This window comes from Ptychodera flava, chromosome 5 (assembly GCF_041260155.1).
Source record: "Ptychodera flava strain L36383 chromosome 5, AS_Pfla_20210202, whole genome shotgun sequence".
In the NCBI taxonomy this organism is placed as follows: domain Eukaryota; kingdom Metazoa; phylum Hemichordata; class Enteropneusta; family Ptychoderidae; genus Ptychodera; species Ptychodera flava.
This window is the reverse complement of record NC_091932.1, coordinates 46,891,111-46,916,004: the sequence shown is the minus strand read 5'-3', so window position 1 is coordinate 46,916,004 and position 24,894 is coordinate 46,891,111. Positions and strand designations below refer to the sequence as shown.

At 36.7% G+C, this 24,894-nt stretch overlaps 1 protein-coding gene across 1 annotated transcript; it reads right to left on the bottom strand.

Annotated features, from left to right (window-relative positions):
- Positions 1-1,089: 1,089 nt before the first annotated feature.
- Positions 1,090-8,949, bottom strand: LOC139133776 (uncharacterized). The gene is made up of 3 exons (XM_070700543.1): positions 8,894-8,949; positions 5,652-6,207; positions 1,090-2,512 (listed from the first exon to the last, which is right to left on the bottom strand). Exons 1-3 carry the CDS (start codon positions 8,947-8,949, stop codon positions 2,297-2,299), a joined length of 828 nt encoding a protein of 275 aa, XP_070556644.1. The 3' UTR covers positions 1,090-2,296.
- Positions 8,950-24,894: the final 15,945 nt, after the last annotated feature.

Sequence of the window (24,894 nt, the reverse complement as noted above, 5' to 3'; positions counted from 1 at the left end):
ACCTTTGCTTTGTTTTGTGGATCAAATTTTCCTACAAAATGATACCAAACATGACAAAATTATGTTCACAGCCTTCAAAATTGTCTCACAACATATCCTGGGTTGGTGTAGGTCATTTAAGGTCACAAACTGAGAAAATTACCTGAAATATACAAATTTTTGGGGTTTCCCATCACTTTGAGCAGAAAATTTATCTAGCGACATCTTTCGAGACTTTATACCAAATTACAAAGCTATCAAACAAGGGACTTTATACTAAATTACAAAGCTATCAAACAAGTAATTTTGAGATAAAGTTTTCTTGACCAAAAATGACAATATTGTCTTAAAAATACAAATTTGTATATTTCAGGACAATTTCAACATATCTAACTATTGTCATCTCTGTACGTCTGTGTACCAAATATGAAAGCTGTCTGTCCAGGGGTTTTAAAAAGGAAATACTGTTTAAGATTTTTTGACCAAAAATGACAAAATTGCTCAAAAATAGTAATTTTCCTAATTTTGTCATAATTTCAACAAATTAGAAAAGTAACATCCTTGCAAAGAGACAACCCCAATTTGAGAGCGATTGGGCTGGCAGTTTCAGAGAAGAATAATTTTTACTGAAAATGAGAAAAATCACCAAAAAATTCAGCAAAAGTACAAAATTAAGGATACTATCACAATATTTATAAAACTGTATAAGGTTCACCTAAGGTACTTGCACACAAATTTTCAAAGCAATCAAAAGAGCGGTTCTTGAGTTATTAATGCTTAAGCATTTTCACATTTTGTAAGCTCATTTGCATAATTTTGGCAACGCAGACTTCATTTGAACAAAATCCAATCTATAGCCCAGGATGCATCCACACACGAAATGCCAAGCTGAAACGTGCAGCGGTTTGCGTGTTTTTGATGTTGACGGACATACTGTACGTACATACATACATACACACATACATATAGACGCCATCGACTTCAGCCTATACGATAAACTCACATTGGTATAAACAAATGTGAGCTAAAAAGGAAAAAAAAAAAGCGTGTCGCCGCATCACTTTTGCAGAATGTCAAGTACCGGAAACATCTTTTTTTTGGGGGGGGGGGGGGGGGCTTATACCTATTTCCTTTAGGTTGTAGGTGTGTAAGTATTCACATCAAATGACTAGAAAATTCACTTCATGGGCAGAATCTTGAAAAATTGATTTTCTTGTCTGTTTATTGAAAAACAATATCCCTAAACTAAAATATGCATGGGCTACTAGCCATTTTCACTGGGCTACCAACTTCAGAAAATGGTAGCCCAAGTGGACTACCAGGGGAAAAAGTTAATTTCGAGCCCTGATTTTAAACACATTAAAAACTATATAACAATACAACATGAGCATGTGACGTGTTATAAAAAACCTAAAGAAAAGTTAAACTTATGCAACCCACCGGTAAATAGTTGCCGAAGAACAATCGTTCCGCAGAAGTGTATAATTATACTAGATACGGGCGTGTTCAAACGTACGGCAAAGGTACTATGTGCGTATTATGGGGCTGATGGTATGAAAAAGAATACCACGTTACATGCAATACGAACTTGTTGGATAACTTCCGCTTTGAGATAATTTGTTCTAATATTGTTGATTGTGCCTCATTCATGCATGATTGAAAGGTTCTTGACTTGACATTGACCTGTAAACAGAGTGAGTTTAGAATACCCATCCACCCCATCCCCCTTTGCTTTGATTCAACCAGGTCCAATAACATAGTAGGCCTTAAAGCTTTATGAGCTGTAACTTTGGACCATTTTTCTGATATTTTTTGGTCTGTATATCAACAACATATTCTGATTTGAATCTCTGAATGTTGAAATACTAATTTTTCAACTTGTCAACACTGCGTATATGTGTACGATCAGCATTGTTGGTATTGTTATTGCTATTGAAAATCGAATTCAGGTCCGGACTAGAATTCATTTGTCAACAATAACAATTGCTGTTACACATAAAAAATGTATATAGATCACGTTTACAAGTAGAATACTAGGTATTATATAATGCCACAGTAAGTGGGACATAAAACAGCAGTTGATATATAGAACAAGAAAATTAAAAAAGTAGCCAAAAGTTACAGCTCCTGTCCCTTTAACATAGTAGACAATGGGATCTTCACCATTGAATATATTATCTTTGAGCACTACTTTGTGAAAAATGAAAGGATATTGTCATTCATATACAAAGATTCATGACACTACTATTTACTGACTCATCACCACATTTACATCTAATTTAGAGCATTGTACATCAACTACATGAACTGTCAGTTCTCATCTTTGGTCAATCATATCAGAAATGGTATTTACTGTTTCCAAATATATATCAACACCATAGGAATCACTTTCTCTGCAGGGATTTATAATCTCCTTCAAATCTTCTAACTCAATAGGACTGATGCCAATGTCGATTGTGGGGACTACAACATCATTCTGGTCATCAGAGGGTGTTGGTCCTTCCCAGTCAACACCAAATAACTCTAACTCAGTCTACAGAAAAAAAAATGGGAAAAGACAAAAGGTCAAATATCTGACAATGCCAATAATTATTTCTGTATTAAAAAAAGCATTGTAGCAATCACAGACATTTTACCATTTGAAATTTGCTTACATATTCATACACCGAGTCGGCCAATAGACTGATGCATTGGCAAACATTGCCACTCACGTAAAACTGGGATAATTTATCCATTGACTTTCTTGACCCTTCATAAGACTGGAAATATATCTACCTTCAGGAAAATTTGCAAAATTATTTCTTCAAAATTAACTGAGCAGGACACAAAAATTGACGGCTGTGAACGTCGCCAGCATACGGACGCTTCATCCAGTATGCAGACACATCGCTGATAGTTTATGTTGATACAGAATAAAATGTTTCAGGTCAAATTTATTATTTTTCGAATGAGAGCGCCGCATTTCCAAATAAAGACCCAAGATTTGATTCACTAAATTTCATTTGACGAGAGCCTGAGCGTGAGCAGCACTGTAATGTGCACTCCGTGTCGCGACGATAACTGCAATGAAATGCCACATTACATACATTTAATGTGCAGTCCACGTAGTGGAAAAATACACATTTGATATCAAAGTCATTCGCCACTACATTTTTGACAAAATTAAAACATAGGGCCAATGTCCCTGAAGCTACTATAGATGGTACAGAGGACATACATAGCATAATACCTGATAAAGTGAGAGCAGAGGTCCTTTGGCAATACAGTGTATTCTTATGGCAGGAGAACTGTTTCAGTATGGCTCATACTTACAGAGCCCCCTATAAACACAGACATTCATCAATAGCCAGCATAGAAAACTGCCATCTATGCCTATAAAAATGGCAAAAATTGTTCTAAAATACTTAATTGCAGATTTCATCTTTATTTTGATACACTATAATGTAAGATAACCCTACAAACCTGTGTACCAAATATCAAAGCTATCAGATTTGTAGTTTTTGAGAGACAAATGTTTTGATCAAAAATGGCAAAAATTGCCCAAAAATACAAATTTCAGATTACATTATAATTTTGATATGTCAACGTAAGTTCATCACTACAAACCTGTATACCAAATATCAAAGCTGTCAGACAAGCGGTTTTGATGAAATAACTTTTTGATTAAAAATGACAAAAAACATTCCTTAAAGTAAAAATTTGCATATTTCATCACAAAGTGAACAAATCTCAATTAGGTCATCCCCTGTGGATCTGTATCATATCCAATATCAAAGCTGTCTGACCACCGGTTATGAAGAAGAAGATTTCCTTACCAAAACGCCCTTTGAAGCTAATTTTCATATTGTCAACAATATCAAAAAACAAAAAAAAGTTTCTCATCACCATATTTGCATCTAAACAACAAATATCAAATCTGTAAGTTGTGGTTCTCAAGATATTTGAGTAATCCCCACTTGTAAGTAAAATCATTACAAAATGGTGACAAGGTGGCATATTGGATCGTATCATAAAATAATCAGTGTGCATATATGTGTAACATAAGCCATTGTTGTTGTACCAACTTTGAATGAAATATGATAGAACAAATCAATGTCTTTCCACATGTATAACATTAGGTCAATGTCCTTGTACCAACTTTGAATGAATTAGGTTGAAACAAGTCTGGCTCTGGATATGAAAAAATTGTGACAAAATGGCCTCCTGGCAGCAATTGGTTTGTCTTGTGAATCAAATCAATGTGCCCCTGTATGGCATCGATGTGACAAGTATGTCCTTGTATGAACATTGAAAATAATTGGCATGTCTGAGATATCTATATAGAAAGACGGATGGAGCCAAATCTATAAGGCCTATCAAAATTAATTCATTGGGACCGATCACCCAAATTACAAAATTTAGTAAATGTTATGTAAATTTGCAATAAATTGACATGTCACTGCTAAAGACCTTTCTGTACTTATACATATTTGTATGATCAACATCTATAGGATGTTTAATCAAATTTAGTGTACCCATTCTGGACACAGAGCCCTAATTATAAATTTATTAAATAAGCAAATTAGCAATTACTTCACATGACACAGCTAAATGTCCATCCAGAACAAATATCATCAATTTGGTGAGGTTTTCTTGAAATATGTTTTTCTGAAACAAGTAATTTTGAAAATTAATGCTAATTATGACAGCTAATTGCACAAAAACTAATCAGGTCTTGTAATTTGCCACATGTACCTGTGTACCAAATTTCAAGTCAATCTGATCAGCAGTTCTTGAGATATTAAAGGCACCAGACACACACTGGCATCAGATTAAGATTTGTTTTTAGATCAAGAAATTTCAACATTGATTAACCAGAAAAGTTGAGATTGTATCAAAACAAATATCTATTATTGTGCACATGTATACCCTAGTGTATTATCCTTGTGCACAGTTTGAAATAAATTGGTGAAGGCATGACTCAACAAAGACACATGCAGTGCTCTGTGGAGGCTGCTAACACATGTAACTCTATGGGCAATGCAAAAATAAATTGGTCTCTATGGAGAGTGAAACAAAAAATTCCTCTCACATGGCCAAATTTGATTGCATCACGAAAAAAATTGACATGCATGTTATGTACGGCATATATGTATGTCCTTGTACCAAGTTTGAAAGAAATCACCCTGGAATGTCTGAGATATCTGTGTGGACATCCAGAGCCCAATCCATAAGTCCCCACGGATAAATTCGAAGTTTAGGGCGCCTAAAAATTGTAAACTAGGAGCAAACATGAGTGTCTTTCATTGTTGTGTAGTGGAGAATATTTCAGGAAAGTCTTATGTACCGGTACAATGTATGTACAGCACATGGAAACAAAGAAGCAATAAAAATAATGCAAACACGGTACACACTACATAGCAAAGGGTCTATTTCACCTGTATTGCATGTATGGGATTGTATCCAGAAAATCATAAAATATAACTTAAAGAATACGTCTATAGGCTTATGTAGATAAACAAATAAACAAACAAACAAAAAAACAAAGAGTAGATAAAATAAACTAACAAACAACAAGGACAAAATAAACAAATGACAAGCCTGAGTCCCCTATCATACTCATAGTACCAAAGATGGAGAAACATAGCCATATATTTCTATGTATGGTTTTCTAAGTGTAACTTATACTTTACCTCAGTTCTGGGCTCAAAGACCTCTCTGGTAACAGTAGTGTCTGCATTGGCAATGCCCAATAACCCAGAGACCCACAGCTGGTTTGGACTTAGATTATGTGCTGTTCGGATTGAATGCTCATTCCATCCCTGAGCAAACAGATTCAAGGTATTGTTGATCCTTGGCAGGTAGACGAAATGGAGACAAAACATATGAAGCTCACTGCAAGGATCCAATAGTCTACGGTCCTCCAGGTTGTAAAATAGGTTGTAGTACATATACAGGCAACCAGCAAACACATCACGCCACAAACGCTCAATTCTCTGGTTGTGGGTGCTTCGTCCAGCGATGTGACTTCCCCTGCCCAGTCCCCTTTCTGGGTGTGACAGCATGTGTTCAGCTACATCTCTATTCTCCATACCTTTGTCTGAGTGAACACGGGATGGCAGTCCATATTTCTGAACTGCCTCTTGAAATGACAAAAACACTGTAGCTGCTCGATTATTATCATTGCAGTGGAGGTACATGATCCTTCTGCTGTATCCATCTATACCTCCATGCACTACAAAGCGCCATCTGAAATATAAAGGAACACCATGATATAATGTACTGAAATTTAAATAAAAATTACACTCATATTCCTTTGGTTGCCATGGTAACTGTAATAGTATAATAATATCCAGCATGAACAAATAAAAAGTAGGTTTTGTTTGGGGGATGACTTCCCAGAGTCTTTACAAAATTCAGAACCCTCAACACACTAGATTAATTTAAATATCTAAAAAGTCAAAGTGGCCTTAGATCTTGCAACTAAATATACCTGTGAATGAAAAATAAATGATCCAAAGTGGCAAAGTTGTTGCAAGATTAGAGGAAATTTTTTTGACATACTGCACTGTGGCAAAACATGGCCAAGTCACATGTTGTACGCATACACACATTGGAAAAGCCTGTGCTTGCCTGGCAATGATAGAGGTTGCAGCAAAGCCTGCAAATTTTAATCCCACATCTACATAGGTCTTATTAGGGGCCAAAGCCGACCGGCTGGGCCCCTATTGTAATTTCTCGAGTTCCACTTTTTCCTCTTTTTCTTCTTCTGCTTCTTCTTCTTCTCCTGCAGTTTCTTTGTCGACCTAGATCTCTTAAACGGCTGAACCGAAAACTTCTCAAACTTGCAGGGCTAATAGGTGTGTATTAGTACTCGTGCACCTGACCCTTGAAATATTCATTGGTCATGTGACCTGGTGGCCATATTGGATTTTCAAAAACCTAAAATTGACTTCTCCTGATGATCCAGGGTCTAAGCAAGATCTAAGGTCTTCAAAATGTGCAAATAAAACCGCATGCGGTCACGTGACTTTGGCCGCCATATTGGATTTTCGAAAAATACAGGTTTAATTTTTAAAAATCGTCTTCTCCAGAACTAGAGCACCGATTGAGCTGAAATTTTATTCATGTAATCCTCAGAGTGATCTCTTTCAAGTTTGCAAAAGACATTTGGATCGGTCACGTGGTTTGGCCGCCATATTGGATTTTCGAAAAAATACCAAGTTAATCTGTAAAAATATTCTCCTTCAGAACGAACACACCGATTGAGCGAAATTTTACTCAAGTCATCCCTAGAGTGATCTCTTTCAAGTTTGTAAACGACATTTGGCTGTTCATATGATTTGGCCGCCATATTGGATTTTATGAAAATCACAATTTTATCTTCAAAAATCTTCTTCTCCAGCACTAAAAAACCGATTGAGGCTGAAATTTTACTCATGTCATCCTTAGAGTGATTTTTTCTAAGTTTGCAAAAAGCATTTCGATCGGTCAAGTAGTTTTGCAGCCATATTTGATTTTATTTTGCATTAAAGATATGATTACAAATGAAACCTACAGTAACTACGAGATGATGTTCAAAATCCTTCTTTACGTAAAGGATACAAAAGACTTTTCCAAGCTCAAATTTTGCACATAATATCATCAGTGGAGGAACTTGAAACCATGTTAATCGCTTGGGCCCCGCCAACGCTGCTTGCAGCTTTAATTTACGATTAACATTTCTCACGTCTGCAATAATTGACGCACTATGTTTTGATGGGTATAATTACATACACAAAATATAGTCAGGATAATTTCCAATGTCCCCACACCATAGCCCAAAACATAAAACATGCTAGCTCCATGTATGGATGTCTACAGCTGTGATGTTCATGTATGCAAATTTCCACACTGACATCATGCTAGGTGTAAATTACAGCTGCAATGGAACAAAGCCCCATTAAAGGTGTACAGGCACTTGTAAGTATGCCCGTTTTTGGTCAAAGGGGCGTTCTTGGTATTCAAAATGCCCATGTGAGGGTGATGTATTTAAAAAGCAGCTACCCCCTTCAAATCTGTGATTGGTTAGATTTTCTCTTTCAATGGTAACTGTGGCAAAATTAGAACAGGGTACAGTATACCTTTAAACCTGTGGTGTCTATTAGGGTTTTACAATGTTTTTCTATGTGAGGTGAGTCCCTGCAACTCATGATTCAAAAGTGGGGGCCCTGGGTGAACACATTGGGACCCCTAATGCTTTTGTCAACAAAGATTTGTAAGGACTGATGTGTTTGAAATTACATGTATATATATATACATATATATATATAAAAATATATATATATATATATATATATATATATATATATATATATATATATATTTTTTTTTTTTTGGGGGGGGGGGGGTTTCTGCTTTATGTTTTGGGGTTAGGGGCACAGAATTTTGCACCCTGTACCTGGTCTATGCATCTATTTGCATGAATATCACTGCTATGAACATCAGGACATGGAGCTTCTAGCATGTTTTGGGCTCGATTCATGGCCTGAATGGACACACAGGCTAGCCTAATGCTATAGCGTTTGGTACTTTGAAAATAATCTGTACTGTTGTGTGATTTATCAAATATTTATATTTTTCAAGGGTGAAAACTTGTAAGTCTAAATTGTTGGCAGTTTATATGACTAAGGCATGAGACCTGGTTTTGAAGAGTCAACTGGTCATATTATTATGCAAATTTGTAACATTACCACAAACTGTTGTTATTTATCTTGTGAAATATTTTGATTTGAAGATGAAAATACACCGATTTTCCATTTCAAAGATTAAACATACTGGATAATTATACCTGTATAGTACCATATCAAAGTAAATAATCATTTCATAGTTGGGTAATTTTACCACATACACTTTATGCAGGTATACCCTTTTTTGCTTACATTAGGGAACTCACCTTATTAATTTGTGATTACCATCGATGTGCCACAGAGCCAATGGTGCATTATACATTGTATGGCCTTCGTTCCACAAGACAGATCTCGAATGCTCGAGTGAGCACACCCTCGGCATCCACCCTGTACAGGGAATCATGTATTAACTGTCTTTGTACACGAAACCCCCTTTGCTTTAAAAATTCACCCATTCTTCGAAAGCCACAGTTTGGAAAATCTTTCAACACGTCTCTCACATGGGCATCCAATTCATCATTCGTCAAGGTTGCGTATGTATCTGAACACATATTCCATATTCGGCCATTCTCCGCCGAATAGTTCGCTCACTCACATGAAGTATTGTTGCTATTTGGACGGCTGTGAATCCCATGTTTATTAAGTAACGTACTTGCTCTTCTGGTATATTGTATGACGGTCTCCCTGGTTTCGCTTTTCTTTCTAATTCCACATAATATCCCTCGTCATATACACAGGCTTGCAATTGAGATATTTCATACTCAGCTTGCTGGAGATTGGTCACTACATCATCATTTATGATACATGACCAGTGCCGTTCAGAACAACAACAAGCCGGAGCAGTGTTACCATTCTTCGGTGTAGCCCATCATACTCATGATCGGTACTTTCTAACTCTCTTTCCAATAGCTGTATTTTCTCTGTGATGGTCTGCCTGATGAAGGCTGTGTTACGTGAACGATTCATTTCAATGATTATCATAAGTAGCGAGCAGCCATGACAACTGACAACTAAGCCTCAGCAAGCGGAGATGTAAAATACGAATATGGGGCCAGACAAGGGTCAAAGCTCTGTTGGAACGGACTTCGCGAGAAAGACTGTGTGGATAACAACCGATAGAGGTCGCTGTAATGTCGCTATCCGTATTCTTCTGCACTATTGCATTTCACACGCACGGTATTCAACCGTCAAGACAAGTGTACAAATGAAATTTTGAAAGAAAAATACGGATTTGTAATGTTTAATTGTAAAATAAAGTTTAAACATTACAATGGAAATCAGTTTCGTTGAATAGTGAAATACAAAGAAAGTGATTGTTTGTCATATGGTTGGTGAATATTTCCCATTTTATGTACCGATACAAGCTGCCTGAATTGTTGAATTCTTGTTAATTAATCATAGTGTAAAGACCCACAATACAGTTGTTAACAATCGATATCACAGATATGATTTTTATATTATCTTATATCTCGAATTACTTAACGATGCCAAACTTCAGTGAAAGAAAACATATGATGAACAGAACAAAAAGTTATAAAATAAAAAAGTTACTTCATTTGCTGGCCACGATTATACCCTTCAGATCTCCCCTCCCCCCCCCCCTTCTTGGCCAAAGAATCATAGTATATCTGATGCAGACTAAAATAAAAATGTTTCAGAAAGTAACTTTTGACGGATTTTTTTTCCTTTTACCTAAGTGCGTCATCTGTTTTTCTCAAGTTTCTTTGGCTGATTATTTTTATTGAAATTTGTGGGGATTTTTTTTTTCGAAAATTTTCCACTCCCCAATGGTCCACCCTTGCCGGCTAAAGGCCTCCCACCACAGCCTTGCTGACCGCCATAGGCAAAACCAACCACTGGTTGCAACGCGCAGTTTCTCCACCGAAAACAATCGGTTTTTTTCACCCAAAATCGTGATCGATCTCCTATTTTGAGCACGCTCAACTTGTCTAGATGCACGATGAGCTAAGCTGTGCTTTTGAACTTAGACAAAGCCTATTTTCATCTCTCTATGCGATGGGACCATATCCGTATCAGATGCGCCATATAGTAAATCTCGGTCTTTCACGATAAGCCTCCCACGCACGGTGCACAATAGACAAAACTGCTGATTGCAGCGCGCAGTTTCTTTTCCAAAAACAGCCAATTTTTAATTATAATCGTGATCGATCCTAGTTTTCGAGCACGCTCATTTTGTTTAGATACACAATGTACTAAGCTGCGTTTTTAGACTTGTGCAAAGTTCGCATTTCTCTCTCTGTGCGAGGGGACCATTTCGCGTCCGCCATTTTGAATCTTGTTCGATAGCCAGTAAGGTACCGTTCAATTTTTACGGCCGGGGGGGGGGGCGGCAAAATCCAGGGGGGGTCATCAAAATTTTGGAATCCGCAAAGGGGGGGTCATCGCTTTTTCACTGGTAAGAAAGGGGGGTCACCACATTTTCAAAAACATAATACCAACAAAAAGTTCACTTTATGCCATTGCCATGATCGACCCTCTTTACCGGCGGGCCGCCTTCGGCGGCCCACTACAATAAATATCATTATGTATTACCCATGACCCTCTTAACAGGCAGACGACTTTGGCGGCCCACTCCAATTAGGTTTACTTCATGCAATGGCCATGATCGACCCTCTTTACCGGCGGGCCGCCTGCGGCGGCCCACTCCAATAAATTGACTTTATGTAATACCCCACGGCAATCTTAATGGCCGTGCGCCTTCAGCAGCCCTGTCCAGTAAAGTCTACTTTATGCAATAGCCATGATCGACCCTCTTTACCGTGGTACCGGTGGCCCACTAGAATAAAGTTGACTTTACGTTATGGCCCATGACCCTCTTAACTGGAGGGCTGCCTTTGGCGAACCACTCCAATAAAGTTCACTTTATACAATGTCCATGGACATGAGTTGTCTATTGAAATGAAGTTAAAAATTGCCTTACAGTCGTCCTAATTAACAGACGTTTCAATGGATGTGGCTGAGAAGTTTGTGCACTGGCATCTCTGCTACACGAATAAAGTGCGCGGCGTACCAGAGTTCAAATTCAAACCATGCGGGTAAATTTGACGTATGGGTTTTAGTTATTTTTAAGCCGGGGGGGGTCATCATTTTTTTTCGTCTGACAAAGGGGGGGGTCATCTTTTTTTCACGAAAAATGCAGGGGGGGTCTATATCTTTTTGAACACGGCGACAAGATTTTGCCGGCCCCCCCAGCTGTAAAAACTGAACGCTCCCTAACACCACTTATGGAGTTCGCGCGCACCCGGAGACTGTCATGTGGGAAAATTTTGACAGGTCACGTATGTGCACTTCCGCATTGCGACGAAGGCCCTCTGTATGCTCTCTGTACTTACGTATCGTTTATAATCAAACCGGCGGGTGGCAATATATAGGAAATCATGGAAATCAGGCTATGTGAAATGTATATTTTGTTTAGAAACGAGCATTTAAACGTAGGGTTTGTGCGAGGTCGTCGGCGATTGAAATATGCAGTAAGAGTGTCGAGGAGTTCAATTTTCGAGATTTTACTGCAAAGTGTTCCATAGAAAGTGTCATATATATATATATGTTGTATATATATATATATATATATATATATATATATATATATATATATATATATTACAATACATATTTATATATATATATATTAATAAATATTTATATATATATATATATATATATAATATATATATATATATATATTATATATATATAATAACACAAATTACTTCAAGTACAAAGTAATTATATCTGTTACTTCAGTTTCATGCATCCTATTGCCATTAAGTTTACCTGATATCATTACTTTGTACTTAAAGTAATTTGTGTTATATTATAATTTATAACGATGCATTTGATGCATTTTAGGCAAGTAGAAAAACGACGAAAGACAAGAAGGGTGCACGGAAATGAAAAAGTTACATCCCAAAAGGTTCTTGCTGATACTGTGATAGATTTTTTTCTTCCACATTGCCAGTTTTTTTTTCATAAGTCATCTAAGGCAACATTGAGCACTGACTGTAATTTCTAAAGAGTGTATGTATGTATGTATGTATGTATGTATGTATGTATGTATGTATGTATGTATGTATGTATGTATGTATGTGTATGTGTATATGTGTGTGTTTAAAGTTGTGACCAAAGTTTTCTATGGTAGTCGTCCTAAAATGCTGCTGCATAGTGATGAAAATCGTGTATTGCCAGTGTAGGCCTGATTGTCGATGACCCAACCCATTGCTTGTATATGAGAACCTTTTTAATGTGGCGTTATCTGTCTTTTACAGAGAGCTGGCAAGGCTCTTTCGTCATCAATTTATTCAACTTGTAACTCAATTTGTAAGGGGTGGACCATTTGATATCCTGGGGGGGGTATGGAAGATTTTTAGGGGGCATTTTTTTTCCCCACATCTTCCACTGGATGTATTTTTTTCCCCTTGTGAATCCTGGCAATTTTTTTGCATTCTTCCTTCAAAGAATTTTTTTTAATGAAGCGATATATATATATATATATATATATATATATATATATATATATATATATATATATATATATATATATTTATGAACTGCAGATTTCATAATGATCAGAGTACACTTTGCAAAAGACTTTCAATCTACAGACATCAAGATATTTCTGACATATATCCCTGATATATTAATTAACTGCGCCTGAAAGGCGTGCAGAAAACTATTAAATATCTAGATATCTCTGATATATTATATAATATATATATATATATATATATATAATATATATATATATATATATATATATATATATATATATATATATAGATGTATGAAAGTCATGCAGCTGAAAGGCATGATATATCTGATGTATGAAAGTCATGCAGCTGAAAGGCATGCTGAAAATAATGTTTGATATTTTAAAGAAATGCGCCCGAAGGGCAGGCCAAAAAAATTTAAACATACATATATCACAGATATATGTATGTCTGATATATTAAAGTTTTGCACTAGGACAGGGCTCTGAAAAATATGTCTTATTATCATTAAAGTTATGCGCCTGAAGGGCGCGCCGAAAAATGAAATTGAATGATGAAAATCATGGCTAGCACGATGCATTTGATGCATTTTAGGCAAGTGGAAAAGCCAAGAAAGACAAGAAGGGTGCACGGAAATGAGAAAGTTACATCCCAAAAGGTTCATGCTGATACTGTGATAGATTTTTTTTTCTTCCACATTAGCTTGCCAGTTTTTTTTTCATATGTCATCTAAGGCAGAATTTTTTTTCCCTTGTATCTGCTGGGAATTTTATTTTTTCGAAAATCTTCCAGACCCCCCAGGATGTCAAATGGTCCACCCCTAATGCGTTGACCAAGTTGACCAAGGCAAGTGATGATGTATTCAATTCAAGAAAACCAAAAGCACTATCATTCAATACCGGGTTTGAATGATGTTGTCAAAGAAGCATATACTGCAGCTTGTACAATGTTTCTTCCAGGATGGCATCATTAGGGGGATTCCCCCTTTACCAGAACATTTACAGGGGTGATTTCACCAGTTCATGTGTTCTACTTGTATCTCTAAGGTGTAAACTAGCACCATTTCATGGGGAGGGCCTTCGCTCGCCTGACAAATGCCAACATGTCAACAGAGGGGGAATCTCTCTATCTGGATGAAACACTGAACTGGAATTATGAAAACACACAATATGACACCTTTCATAGATTTTATTATTTTGAATAATGTAACAATACTCAATAAAATTTTCAGTCATACAAAATTGTAAGTTAAAAAGTTAATGTGGAACAAGCTGTGATAAAAAAGTTTTCACCTAATCAAAGCGAAATAAAATGTAAAGAGTTTCCATGCTTTCAATGGCAATTTAAAAGCACACATTCAGAATGCAACATACCACTTCACCATAAATCACTTTTGATGCTCATGTCAGTTTTGGTATTGTATGCAAATAATTAATTTTCAATGACTTTAGGACAAAATTACTATTTCAATGAACTTTATGGGAAGCCTCAACATTTAAATATTGTCAAGGACTTTCCATGAGTGTTATGGACCCTGCAAAGTACCAATGTATTCTATTTGGCAAAATTTTGTGACTGTATTCTTATAAAGTCTTGTAAATATCCTACATTTAAAAAGGCGGGTATTTGCTGGTACTGATCGACTACTGCATGGTAAATTTGTATTCACTTGTAACATGATGCGCTTAAACTTGAATCACATGAATTTTGTTCAGTTCATAAAGAGTTGACCTTCCTCTTGTGCTACTCATACACTCAATCTTACTAATATTGGCGGCCTCACAATAAATCTTAGTTATAATAAATCAAATCGTTAATTCAGAGAAAATGATTTTTTGACCAAAAATGCAAAAAATTACCCCCAAAATACAAATATAAACATTTTACCACAATTTGAACATATCTGACAAAGGCGAAGCCCAGGATCACGCGTACCAAGTTTAAAAGCAATTGGACGAATACTTTATTAGGAGAAGATTGTGACCAAAAACAGGGGAAAATTTATCGTAACGACAATTTTCAAAACTTTAACCACAAGTTGAACAAATGTAACTAGAATCACCATAAAGAACCTGCATACAAAGTTTCAACAAAATCTGGTACGTGGTTACAGAGTTTTAGCAATTTGCTTGAGTTTCCCTTTTTAATCATTTACAGCCTAGACGATAATTACACCTGACATTGTTGGCAACTCCTCAATTACACAGCTTGCCTGTTTCCTGTTCTGCTAACAGTTCAGTGCAACCAATGCTCTTTCCACAAGTTTCATGAAGATCAATCACTTGTTCTCTTTAGAACTGAACTTTGTGTTTCACATTTATGTCACTTCTTGTTTCTAATCGTGTTCCCATTTTGTAAATACATACTGTAGTGTTCTAGACGTAGCTATGTCAATACTTCATAGCTAAATATTTTGAGTCAGAGTGTACTACGTCTGAGCTATTTAAAAATACTGGACCACATAGGTAATACAACATGGTCATGGCTTACCATGCAGGAGTTTTCAGGTTGTATTCATTTTGTGTAAATACAGTGATGTACAAACAGACTAGAACTACCGTTACACAAGGAGAACAATGAAACATAGGGTCAAAGTCCCTGTAGCTACTTTAGGCATGGACAGTATAGAGGACGTACATAGCATAACACCAAATATATACTGAGTGCAGAGGTCCCTTGGCAATACAATGTATTGTTATGACAGAAGAATGTTTCATTACAGATCCATATTTACACAGACATTCATCAGTAGCAAGCATAGAAAACTGTCATTTATACCTACAGTGTCTTTGCCATTCGTCTCTGACACTAGGTGGACACTTATATAGGCAGTTTGACAAAAATGCTATCAGATGAGTAACTTTGTGAAACAAAGTTTTTGACAAAAAATGATAAAACTTGTGTCAAAATACAAAATAGAAGATTTCATCACAATGTCAATATATCACACAAGGGTGACCTATAGGAACCTGTATACCAAATATCAAAGCTATCAGACAAGCAGGTTTTTAGGAACACATTTTTAACAAAAAATGGCAAATATTGCTCCAAAATTACAAAATTGTACATTTCATCATATTTTGAATATCTTACATGTTGATAACCTCTTTGAACCCGTATACTAAATATCAAAGCTGTGACAATTATTTTTTTATGAAAAAGATTTTTGACCCAAAAATGACAAAAATTGCCCTAAAAATACAAAATGCTTTTCAGCTAACTATTTCTTCATGTGGGGGAAGAGATGAAAGTCTGAGGGTGCTACTGATCAGGAGAGTATGGTGGGCACTAGAATGAGTTTGAAGCCGCAGTCATGCACTGTTGCCATGTCAATGACTGACTTGTGAGGTGGAGCATTGTCCAGATGGAACAAGACACCTTTCTCAACTTTCCCTCGTCGTATTTTTGTCAGCCTCCAAAACTCCCTCAACAGGTTAGAATAGTACTCTCCATTGATAGTTTGTCCCTTTTCTAGTTGTCATCTGAAGAGTTGAATTATATTCAAACCAAGCTTCATTGATCTGGCATCGCTCTGTAGTTAGGCTCAAAACTTTGCAAAATCTCTATTACTACCGTATACAAAGCTAATGTCTGCATCTTCAGGCTTATGCCTTCCTTCGTAACACAAGACGACTGCTTCTTTGCAAAGTATCTCGTCTACATAGTCAACTGCCAATCTGAGTACAAAAAAGAAAACCATAGCAAGACAACTTATACCTGTGTAGTGTTTTGCAACAATGAAAATCTGATGTTTTGACGGGGGATGGTGAGAGGTGTTAAAGTGTATGATAAAATGCATTATTACTTTTTCAAATCAATGTCTCTTCAAAATACTCTTACAACACATCAGCTGTACAGGAAATATGTTTGGTGAGTGCATAGTTACATCATCATTATTTCTTATTGCTCACAGAATTTAAAATTGACTGAATGTTAAAATTCCCATTATCTTGATATCTACATGATTGCTGTGAGTATTGTTACAAGAGATTCATGCACTGTTTGTGAAAGTTTTGGTATAAGTGGCAAGGATGATGGTCATTATGAGGTTTTATGTGGTATGAGAGAGACTCCATTCCCACGTGACAGGTGTATGACTCCAACTGGGCCAAATAGCAATACAGATAAAATTCCAATGTCATTGCTCAAACTGGTTCAGAATAGATCACACACTACAATCTTAGATTGATGAAGAACATGAATAAGTCACACCACTGTAGTGGATGGAGATGTGTTGAACGTCTCCATTCAAATGTGACAGGTGTGTGACTCCCAATGCTTCAAATGTAAGTTGATAGAATAAATTCCCATGTCATTGCTCAAACATGTACAGAATGTGTCACCAAGAAATAAAATGAAGGAGAACATTGGTAAGTCACAGCATTATAGTGACTGGAGATGCGTGGAGAGTCTCTCCATTCCCATGTGACAGGTGTGACTCCAAATGCTTCAAATGTAAGTAGATAGGATAAGATTCCCATATCATTCCTCAAACTTATTCAGAATAGCTCACTAAGAAATAAATTAAAAGAGAACATTTATAAGTCAAACGAATACAGTGGCTGGAGATGTGTTGAGAGTCTCCATTCCCACATGACAGGTGTGACTCCAAATGCTTCAAATGTAAATTGACAGAATATAATTCCCATGTCATTGCTCAAACTGGTTGAAAATAGCTAACTTAAAAATAAAATGAGGGAGAACATTTGTACATCACACCAATATAGTAGTTTTAGATGTCTTGCGAGTCTCCATTATTATCCACATGACAGGTGTGTGACTCGACTGCTCCAAAAAGTCATGCTTGATAAATTTCCCATGTCATTGGTCAAACTGGTTCAGAATAGCTCACCAAGAAATAAAATGAAGGAGAACATGGATACGTCACACCATTTACCGGTAATGGTTGGAGATGTGTTGAGAGTCTCTATTCCCACATGACAGGTGTGTGACTCCGACTGCTCCAAATGTCAATGGATAGGTAAATTATCATGTCATATTCAAACTGCTTTTGAATAGCTCATAGAAACATAAAATGAAGGAGAACATTGATGAGTTACAACATTATAGTGTTTGGAGAAGTGTTGAGAGTCTCCATTCCCATGTGACAGGTGTGTGACTCCGACAGCTCCAAATGTCAATAGATAACTAAAATTCCAAAGTGATTATTGAAACTGGTTCAGAATAGCTCACAAAAACATAAATGTAGGAGATCAAGAATAAGTCACAGCATTATAGTGGCTGGAGATATGTTGAGACTCTCCATTCCCACGTGACAGGTGTGTGACTCTGAATGCTCCAAATGTCAATTGATACAACAAAATTCCCATGTCAATACTCAAACGGTTTCAGAATAGGTCACCAAGAAAGAAAATGAGAAAAACATGATATGCATAAGTAATGCATAGTGGTTGGAGATATGATGTGAGTCTCTCCATTCCCATGTGACAGGTGTGTGACTCCGAAAGGTCTAAATTACAATGGTTACAACAAAATTCAAATGTAATGATTAAAAGGGGTTCAGAATAGGTCAGGAAAACTTAAAAGATAGGAGAAGATGTGTAAGACACAAAATATTGTGGTTGGAGCTGTGTTGAGAAACTCTCCATTCCCACGTGACAGGTGAGGGACTCCCAAGGTCTAAATTACAAGTGATACAAGAAAATTAAAATGTAATAATTTAAAGAGGTTCAGAATAGGTCAGGAAAACTTTAAAGATTGGAGAAGAATTGTCAGACACACAATATTGTGGTTGGAGCTGTGTTGAGAAACTCTCCATTCCCACGTGACAGGTGTGGGACTCCTAAAGGTCTATTACAAGTGATACAAGAAAATAAAATGTAATAATTTAAACGGGTTCAGAATAGGTCAGGAAAACTAAAGATTGGAGAAGAATTGTCAGACACACAATATTGTGGTTGGAGCTGTGTTGAGAAACTCCATTCCCACGTGACAGGTGTGAGACTCCCAAAGGTCTAAATAACAAGTGATACAACAAAATTCAAGTGCAATAGTTAAAAAGGGTTCAGAATAGGTCAGGAAAACTTAAAAAATGAGAAAGATGTGTCAGACACAAAATATTGTGGTTGGAGCTGTGTTGAGAAACTCTCCATTCCCACGTGACAGGTGTGTGACTCCCAAAGGTCTAAATTACAAGTAAAACAACAAAATTCACACGCAATAAAAAAAAAGGTTTGAGAATAGGTCAGGAAACATAAAAGATATGAGAAGATGTGTCAGACACAAAATATTGTGGTTGGAGCTGTGTTGAGAAACTCTCCATTCCCACGTGACAGGTGTGCGACTCCTAAAGGTCTAAATTACAAGTGATACAAGAAAATTAAAATGTAATAATTTAAAGGGGTTCAGAATAGGTCAGGAAAACTTTAAAGATGGAGAAGAATTGTCAGACACACAATATTGTGGTTGGAGCTGTGTTGAGAAACTCTCCATTCCCACGTGACAGGTGTGGGACTCCTAAAGGTCTATTACAAGTGATACAAGAAAATTAAAATGTAATAATTTAAAGGGGTTCAGAATAGGTCAGGAAAACTTAAAAGATGGGAGAAGAATTGTCAGACACACAATATTGTGGTTGGAGCTGTGTTGAGAAACTCTCCATTCCCACGTGACAGGTGAGTGACTCCCAAAGGTCTAAATTACAAGTGATACAACAAAATTCAAGTGCAATAATTAAAAAGGGTTCAGAATAGGTCAGGAAACTTAAAAGATAGGAAAGATGTGTCAGACACACAATATTGTGGTTGGAGCTGTGTTGAGAAACTCTCCATTCCCACGTGACAGGTGAGTGACTCCCAAAGGTCTAAATTACAAGTGAAAACAACAAAATTCAACGCAATAAAAAAAAGGGTTGAGAATAGGTCAGGAAACATAAAAGATATGAGAAGATGTGTCAGACACAAAATATTGTGGTTGGAGCTGTGTTGAGAAACTCTCCATTCCCACATGACAGGTGTGTGACTCCCAAAGGTCTAAATTACAAGTGATACAAGAAAATTCAAATGTAATAATTTAAAGGGGTTCAGAATAGGTCAGGAAAACTTAAAGATTGGAGAAGATTTGTCAGACACACAATATTGTGGTTGGAGCTGTGTTGAGAAACTCTCCATTCCCACGTGACAGGTGTGTGACTCCCAAAGGTCTAAATTACAAGTGATACAAGAAAATTAAATGTAATAATTTAAAGGGGTTCAGAATAGGTCAGGAAAACTTAAAAGATTGGAGAAGAATGTGTCAGACACAACAATATTGTGGTTGGAGCTGTGTTGAGAAACTCCCATTCCCACGTGACAGGTGTGAGACTCCAAAGGTCTAAATAACAAGTGATACAACAAAATTCAAGTGCAATAATTAAAAAGGGTTCAGAATAGGTCAGGAAAACTTAAAAGATAGGAAAGATGTGTCAGACACAAAATATTGTGGTTGGAGCTGTGTTGAGAAACTCTCCATTCCCACGTGACAGGTGTGTGACTCCCAAGGTCTAAATTACAAGTAAAACAACAAAATTCACACGCAATAAAAAAAAAGGGTTGAGAATAGGTCAGGAAACATAAAAGATATGAGAAGATGTGTCAGACACAAAATATTGTGGTTGGAGCTGTGTTGAGAAACTCTCCATTCCCACGTGACAGGTGTGGGACTCCCAAAGGTCTAAATTACAAGTGATACAACAAAATTGAAATGTAATAATTTAAAGGGGTTCAGAATAGGTCAGGAAAACTTAAAAGATAGGAGAAGAATTGTCAGACACACAATATTGTGGTTGGAGCTGTGTTGAGAAACTCTCCATTCCCACGTGACAGGTGTGTGACTCCAAAGGTCTAAATTACAAGTGATACAAGAAAATTAAAATGTAATAATTTAAAGGGTTTCAGAATAGGTCAGGAAAACTTAAAAGATGGGAGAAGAATTGTCAGACACACAATATTGTGGTTGGAGCTGTGTTGAGAAACTCTCCATTCCCACGTGACAGGTGTGGACTCCTAAAGGTCTATTACAAGTGATACAAGAAAATTAAATGTAATAATTTAAAGGGGTTCAGAATAGGTCAGGAAAACTTAAAAGATTGGAGAAGAATGTGTCAGACACACAATATTGTGGTTGGAGCTGTGTTGAGAAACTCTCCATTCCCACGTGACAGGTGGTGACTCCCAAAGTCTAAATTACAAGTGAACAACAAAATTCAAGTGCAATAGTTAAAAAGGGTTCAGAATAGGTCAGGAAAACTTAAAAGATAGGAAAGATGTGTCAGACACACAATATTGTGGTTGGAGCTGTGTTGAGAAACTCTCCATTCCCACGTGACAGGTGTGTGACTCCCAAAGGTCTAAATTACAAGTGAAACAACAAAATTCACACGCAATAAAAAAAAGGGTTGAGAATAGGTCAGGAAACATAAAAGATATGAGAAGATGTGTCAGACACAAAATATTGTGGTTGGAGCTGTGTTGAGAAACTCTCCATTCCCACGTGACAGGTGTGGGACTCCTAAAGGTCTAATTACAAGTGATACAAGAAAATTCAAATGTAATAATTAAAAGGGGTTCAGAATAGGTCAGGAAAACTTAAAAGATGGGAGAAGAATTGTCAGACACACAATATTGTGGTTGGAGCTGTGTTGAGAAACTCTCCATTCCCACGTGACAGGTGTGTGACTCCCAAAGGTCTAAATTACAAGTGATACAACAAAATTCAAGTGCAATAATTGAAAAGGGTTCAGAATAGGTCAGGAAAACTTAAAAAATAGGAGATGTATAAGACACATGGTATTGTGGTTGGAGCTGTGTTGAGAGACTCTCCATTCCAACGTGACAGGTGTGTGACTCCCAAAGGTCTAAATTACAAGTTAAACAACAAAATTCACACGCAATAAAAAAAAAGGGTTGAGAATAGGTCAGGAAACATAAAAGATATGAGAAGATGTGTCAGACACAAAATATTGTGGTTGGAGCTGTGTTGAGAAACTCTCCATTCCCACGTGACAGGTGTGTGACTCCCAAAGGTCTAAATTACAAGTGATACAAGAAAATTAAATGTAATAATTTAAAGGGTTCAGAATAGGTCAGGAAAACTTAAAGATTGGAGAAGAATTGTCAGACACACAATATTGTGGTTGGAGCTGTGTTGAGAAACTCTCCATTCCCACGTGACAGGTGTGGGACTCCTAAAGGTCTAAATTACAAGTGATACAAGAAAATTCAAATGTAATAATTTAAAGGGGTTCAGAATAGGTCAGGAAAACTTAAAAGATGGGAGAAAATTGTCAGACACACAATATTGTGGTTGGAGCTGTGTTGAGAAACTCTCCATTCCCACGTGACAGGTGTAGGACTCCTAAAGGTCTATTACAAGTGATACAAGAAAATTCAAATGTAATAATTTAAAGGGGTTCAGAATAGGTCAGGAAAACTTAAAAGATGGGAGAAGAATTGTCAGACACACAATATTGTGGTTGGAGCTGTGTTGAGAAACTCTCCATTCCCACGTGACAGGTGTGTGACTCCCAAAGGTCTAAATTACAAGTGATACAACAAAATTCAAGTGCAATAATTAAAAAGGGTTCAGAATAGGTCAGGAAAACTTAAAAGATAGGAAAGATGTGTCAGACACAAAATATTGTGGTTGGAGCTGTGTTGAGAAACTCTCCATTCCCACGTGACAGGTGTGGGACTCCCAAAGGTCTAAATTACAAGTAATACAACAAAATTCAAATGTAATAAATTAAAGGGGTTCAGAATAGGTGAGGAAAACTTAAAAGATATGAGAAGATGTGTAAGACATAAAATATTGTGGTCGGAGCTGTGTTGAGAAACTCTTCATTCCAATGTGACATGTGTGTCATGACTCTGAATGCTCTAAATGTCAATCAATACAACATAATTCCAATATTAATGCTCAAATTGTTTCAGAATAGGTCAACAAGAAAGAAAATTGAGGGAAACATAGATAAGTTACACAATTATGGTTGTTGGGGATGTGTTGACAGACTCTCAATTCCTACGTGACAGGTGTGTGACTCTGAATGCTCTAAATGCAAATCAATACAACAAGATTCCCATGTCAATGCTCAAAATGATTCAGAATATGTCACCAGGAAAGAAAATGAAGATCAACATTGATAGATAATTCCATGCTAGCGGTTGGAGATGTGTTTAGAGCCTTTTCTTTCCCATGTGACAGGTGTGCAACTCCAAATTTTCTAAATGTCAATGGATATCATACAATGTCAATGTCAATGCTCAAATACATGTACATATGTCACCAAGGAATAACATGAAGGAAAACATTGATAAGCAAAACCATTATTATGAATAGAGATATGTTGCGAGTCTCTTCATTTCCACGTAAAATGAATGAGATATGGATAGTCATAGTGCTGCAACAGTTGTTGCGTCTCATTCCCTTCTGTTACAAGTCTATCACAAATGACAAAAATAATGATACTCACTTTGTGCTCATACACTTTCTCTATTAACAAATGTGGTGGTTTCAATCGGGTTCGAACTCACAACGTACGGTACCCTGTCACCTACAGCGGAGAAGACTGTATAGTTGTATGCAGTATAGATATATGTACGAACAGCAATAGTTATTTGAGGGAAGCGCTTGCGCAAAAGCCTGGCCTTAGTGACCTTGATCTCATATTCCGTGACTAAACATGAGCATTCCACATGACACATTCCATTTCCCAGGTGACAGGCTCCCTGTCGCGCGCACTACCCCTATCAGTAACACTGCCCTGCTCCGCAGAGCTAGCTTTAGAATGGGATGTGAGTTGTAAAATAGGATTTGGAAGTCCATGATGTGTTGTCAAATGAAATTGGGAAGAGCATATTGAGTTGTAAAATAGGATTTGGAAGTCCATGATGTGTTGTCAAATGAAATTGGGAAGAGCATGTTGAGTTGTAAAATAGGATTTGGAAGTCCAGATGTGTTGTCAAATGAAATTGGGAAGAGCATGTTGAGTTGTAAAATAGGATTTGGAAGTCCATGATGTGTTGTCAAATAGCATGTTGATGTTGTAAAATAGCATGTTGAATTGTCAAATGAAATTGGGAAGAGCATGTTTGAGTTGTAAAATAGGATTTGGAAGTCCATGATGTGTTGTCAAATGAAGTTGGGAAGAGCATGTTGAGTTGTAAAATAGGATTTGGAAGTCCATGATGTGTTGTCAAATAAATTGGGAAGAACATGTTGAGTTGTAAAATAGGATTTGGAAGTCCATGATGTGTTGTCAAATAGCATGTTGAGTTGTGAAATAGCATGTTGAATTGTCAAATGAAATTGGGAAGAGCATGTTGAGTTGTTAAAATAGGATTTGGAAGTCCATGATGTGTTGTCAAATAGCATGTTGAGTTGTGAAATAGCATGTTGTGTTGTAAATCAAAGTAGTAATTTTGGCATGGATTGGACACCATACACGGCTATCGACCCATAGCTGTTATGCTTTATGCACTCAGTTGTCATACATAAAGAACTTAGTGTAGCAGACATCATTAGGGTGACCCTTTTATTTTTTTTGTTTCTCATCTCCAGAGGAATACTCAGGCAGAGTGGGCGGTCGCAATAAAAAACAAAACAAAAAAAAAACAAGTAGCAAAAAAAATCTGTATTTGTTTCAGTTCAATGTTCTGTCCATTAAGTCTCTAGAATTTTAAGTACAAAAAGGGGTATATGATTCAGTTGAATGGTCTGTCTGTTCAGTCACTGCAATTTCTTGTCTTTCAGTTCAGCATTCT